Source organism: Octopus bimaculoides, chromosome 28 (assembly GCF_001194135.2).
Source record: "Octopus bimaculoides isolate UCB-OBI-ISO-001 chromosome 28, ASM119413v2, whole genome shotgun sequence".
In the NCBI taxonomy this organism is placed as follows: Eukaryota; Metazoa; Mollusca; class Cephalopoda; order Octopoda; family Octopodidae; genus Octopus; species Octopus bimaculoides.
In genome coordinates, this window is record NC_069008.1 from 2537874 (window position 1) to 2543400 (window position 5527).

A 5527-nucleotide genomic window follows, 5' to 3' on the forward strand; every position below is an offset into this window, starting at 1 on the left:
GTATATATATATATGTATGTATGTGTGTGTGTATGTTTGCGTGTCTGTGTTTGTCCCCCACAACATCGATTGACAACCGATGCTGGTGTGTTTACGTCCCCGTAACTTAGCGGTTCGGCAAAAAGAGACCAATAGAATAAGTACTAGGCTTCCAACGAATAAGTCCTGGGGTCGATTTGCTCGACTAAAGGTGGTGCTCCAGCATAGCCACAGTCAAATGACTGAAACAAGTAAAAGAGTATATATATATATATATATATATGTACATTTTATGTTGTATATGTACCATTCCTTACCTGTTGTATCTTGTCACTTCTTATTGTACCTGTGATGTCATTTTCTCCTGTCCTCACACACATTTGTCAACCCTTTCTTGTAGCTCTATTCTCTGGTGCTCCCATTGATAACGGTGGTCTTGGTTTTAAATAGCGTGAAACCACTAAGACGTCTCAGAAACCAACTGATGAGGAAATCAGCTGTGAATATTCCTTGTATCATGTTTTCTCTCCATTTTCTGACTGTTATGTTTGCATCTGTGGAGGCACAATGGCCTAGTGGTTAGGGCAGCGGACTCGCTGTTGCATCTTATATTGAATTTTTGTTCCTCCAAAGTTGTGTTGGTGTATAAGTTTTTGGATTTGGTTTGCAAGATTCTTTATGTGAGTTCGTGTGTTGAAGCATATTCTGTTGTGTCTGGGGAGAGTCATTTTCTTTTCGTGCTTTAACAGAGTCAAGACTATTGAAAAGATTGCAAGACTCAACGAAAATTTTAGGAAAATAAAAATAATAAGTGGAAATTTTAACGGTGAGTGTATTAAATTTTAAGGCACGAAAAGAAAATGACTCTCCCCAGACACAACAGAATTGTACTACAGTTTTTGGCTGTAAATTCTGGCTTGAGAAATTTGACTTGTATGTCAGAAAAGGCAGTGAGCTAACAGAAACGTTAGCACGCCAGGCGAAATGCTTTGCGGTATTTCGTCTGCCGTTACGTTTTGAGTTCAAATTCCGACGAGGTCGACTTTGCCTTTCATCCTTTCGGGGTTTGATTAAATAAGTACTAGTTACACACTGGGGTTTGATTAAATAAGTACTAGTTACACACTGGGGTCGATACAATCGACTTAATCCCTTTGTCTGTCCTTGTTTGTCCCCTCTGTGTGTAGCCCCTTGTGGGCAGTAAAGAAATAAGAAAATGCAGTAGATAAGAGAGAGACAGATAGACAGAGAGATATCGTATTTTCTGGCATACAAATTGGCATAGTATATAGTGTAACTATGTAGTATAAACATTTAAACATTGTCTCTCTCTCTCTCTCTTTCCAAATCCTGTTGCATTTCACAGAATTTTTGTTCCTCCAAAGTCGTCTTGGTTTAATATGTCAGCCTAACTATTTTCGCTGTAAACTTTTGTCTGACAAATTCAATTTGTATGCCGGAAAATTATGTATATATTACATTACCTACACACTGTCAAACACATGCACAAACTCCTACATACATCGTGTTTTCCAACATGCAAGTCAACATGGTGTACAGTGTAAACATGTAGTGTAAACATATTCAACCATCGTCACCCTCTTCCCAAATCCTGCTGCATTTCATACCTGTTTTTTTTGTTGTAAATTTTTGTCTTAAAAATTCGACTTATATTTACCAAAATACAGTGAATATTGATGTTTGAGGCCAAACTTCTGAGTTTCTGTTGCTATGTTCCCTTCTTGAAATATATATTTATACGCATACATATAAGAAGGAAATGGTCGACAGTAACTTTGAAGTTTTGGCTCAAACATAAGTATTTACTGTTGTTTGGGGCATACAGGTCGAATTTACTCACACTCACGCGCACACATGCACATATGGTAGCAAGCTGGCAGAATTGTTAGCATTCCAAGGGAAATACTTGGTGGAACATTAAAAGCACATCTGAGTGTGATTGTTGCCAGGGCCGCAGATTGGCTCCCATGCCGGTGGCACATAAAAAGCACCATTCAAGCATCATCGTTATGTGAAAAATAGCATTTGAGCACGGTCGCTGTTAGTGCCACCGGACTGGCTCCCATGCAGGTAGCACATAAGAAACACCTTTTGAACGTGGTCATTGCCAGGACCGCCTGACTGGCCCTTGTGCCGGTGGCACGTAAAAGCACCCACTACACTCTCGGAGTGGTTGGCGTTAGGAAGGGCATCCAGCTGTAGAAACTTTGCCAAATGAGATTGCAGCCTTCTGGCTCGCCAGTCCTCAGTCAAACTGTCCAACCCATGCCAGCACGGAAAGTGGACGTTAAACAACGATGATGATGATTTTGTCTTTACATTCTGAGTTCAAATCCTGCCGAGGTCAACTTCGATTTTCATCCTTTTGGAATCGATGAAATAAGTACCAGTTGAGTACTAGAGGCCAATGTAATTGACTTAACTACTATTGGCGAAGAGTGTATAAAAGAAGGAAAAAAAAAAACTGCACCTCTCTGCCAAGCCCTGTTGAGCCAGTGTAGCAGAGTTGGCCCATCAAATCAATATGATCTCTACTTCAAATTCAAGGCCTCCACATTCAGACTGTGTTTTTGGTGGAGAGAACATGCTGAGGCCTTCGTCTTGCAGTGGACTAAACATGGGCAATCCAATCCAATCCGGTCCATTCCAAAAACACACACATATCTTCAATAATGAATTAAAAGCAATGTATGTTCTTTGTTTGTTCACCGGATTTGCTGTGGACTCATCCCCGATTGCTATGATACAGCGAATCCAGTGAACAAAGCACATACATTATGTTCGATCAATTATGTTCACACACACACATGCATATGTGTACATACACATCACGTGTTATGTATGAACTAGACCGCCTCTCCAGAATCAGTAACACGCTAGCTTACTCATCATGTGATCTCTCTATTGCAGCATGCAAATGAAGATGTTGAAAAGATGATTTTGGGCAACAAATGCGACATGGATGACAAGAGACAGGTGTCCAAAGACCGTGGAGATAGTGTAAGTATAAATACATAAATGTATGTAATAGTAGTGTCAATATATATATAAGTATATAAAGGCAGCGAGCTGGCAGAATTGTTTGCACGCTGGGGGAAATACCTGGCAGTATTTTGTCTGCCGTTATGTTCTAGGTTCAAATTCTGCTGAGGTCGACTTTGCCTTTCATCCTTTCGGGGTCAATTAAATAAGTACCAGTTACGCACTGGGGTCGATGTAATCAACTTAATCCCTTTGCCTGTCCTTGTTTGTCCCTTCTATGTTTAACCCCCTGTAGGCAGTAAAGAAATAAATATATAAGTATAGGCGTAGGAGTGACTGTGTGGTAAGTAGCTTGCTTACGAACCACATGGTTCCGGGTTCAGTCCCACTGTGTGATACCTTGGGCAAGTGTCTTCTATTATAACCTCGGACCGACCAAAACCTTGTGAGTGGATTTGGTAGACGGAAACTGAAAGAAGCCCGTCGTATATATATATGTGTGTGAGTGTTTTAATATCTGTTTGTCCCCACATCACCACCAGCGCTGGTTTGCTTACATCCCCCATAACCTAGCGGTTCGGCAAAAGAGAGTGGTAGAATAAGTACTAGGCTTTTAAAAAAATTAGGCACTGGGGAGTCAATTCATTCGACTAAAAATTCTACACGGCGGTGCTCCAGCTTGGTCACAGTCTGATGACCGAAACAAGTAGAACAACCACATCCTTGAAATCTCAAAGCTATGAATGGGATAATGCCCGATTAATTCAAAATATAAATAACCATTGTATTTGACGGAGTAATCTGAATTAAAGGATTAAGATAGGTAATACTGGGGTCCATTTCTTCAACTAAACCCATATACGTGGTGCCCCAGCATGGCCGCAGTCCAAACGTTGGAACAAGTGAAAAGGAAAGAAAAAAATGCATTAAAACTGCCAAGGGAGAGAACTGAAATTTTTGAAATGGTGGTGGTGGGAGGAGGAATGGGTGACCGAGAAATTTATGGGGAGATAACTGTATGTAGTAAAGGTTTACCAGATGTTTGTTTAGACTCGCGAGAGCTCTGATTGAATAAACCTAGTTTCAGACGTTCCAGCCATGAACGTCTTTGCGCTACAGCCTCAACTGTGACAAACTGGAAGCTGGATTTTTTGGCCACAGGCAAACACATTACTTTGCCTATCCATTACAGCTTTGACTGCCAACCATGGTCAGCATTCATAAGGGACGTAGCGAACTCATTGGTCAGAGCTGGTGTGGCTCACCTCAGGTGAAGACCACATCATCATCATCATCATTGTTTAACATCCGCTTTCCATGCTAGCATGGGTTGGACGATTTGACTGACGATTGGCGAACCGGATGGCTGCACCAGGCTCCAATCTGATTTGGCAGAGTTTCTACAGCTGGATGCCCTTCCTAACGCCAACCACTCCAAGAGTGTAGTGGGTGCTTTTTACATGCCACCAGCACGAGGGCCAGTCACACGGTACTGGCAACGGCCACGCTCAAGATGGTGTTTTTTACATGCCACCTGCACAGGGGCCAGTCCAGCGGTACAGGCAACGACCTCGCTCGAATGATTTTCTAAACGTGCCAGTAATGCATACAAATAAGTTAGTATTTATGTTGCTTCTGTTCTGTATTTCAGATTGCCCGAGAACATTCGATACCTTTCTTAGAAACCAGTGCAAAAGCCAACATTAATGTAGAACAAGCATTTATGGATTTAGCTCAGGCAATTTTGAATAAGGTGAGTGCTCTGCTGCTTTGTTGATGTTGCTCTTGTGGTGTTTTTTACCTGTACCTGCTCAGACACGAGCATATGCATACACATACACACACACACACATGGGCATATGCACACACACACACAGGCATATACATACACACACACACACACACACACAGGGGTATATACATACACATACACACACACACACACACATGGGCATATGCACACACACACACAAGCATATACATACACACACACACACACAGGGGTATATACACATACACACACACATAAGGGTATATGCATACACACACACACACACACACACACACACACACATGGGCATATGCATACACACACACAAGCATATACATACACACACAAGCATATATATACACAACACAAATGGGCATATACATATATACATACATATATTGGCTTACACACATGCACACACACACACACACACACACACACACACACACACACACTCACACATGGGCATATACACACACACACATTGGCTTACACACATGCACAAACACATGGGCATATCCATACACACATGGGCTTATATACATCTGAGGCATATACAAGCATAAACACACACACACACACACACACACACATGGGCATATACATACATACACACATTGGCTTATACACACACACTCACAGGGATATGCAAACACACACACACATGGATATGCAAACACACACACACACACATTCACAGGACATATACATACTTAAACCCACATACATGCTTGTGCATACACACACACACACACACACACACACACACACACA

General features: G+C 41.7%; 1 protein-coding gene across 1 annotated transcript in view; it reads left to right on the forward strand.

Moving 5' to 3' along the window:
• The window catches only part of LOC106873706 (ras-related protein Rab-10), a 9677-nt gene extending 4886 nt beyond the window's left edge, over window positions 1–4791 (forward strand). Inside the window, exons 2-3 of the mRNA XM_014921179.2 lie at window positions 2911–3000; window positions 4634–4791. Of these exons, the coding sequence (XP_014776665.2) occupies window positions 2911–3000; window positions 4634–4759 (216 nt within the window). The 3' untranslated portion in view covers window positions 4760–4791. The remainder of the gene's footprint in view (window positions 1–2910; window positions 3001–4633) is intronic.
• The last annotated feature ends 736 nt before the right edge of the window (window positions 4792–5527 follow it).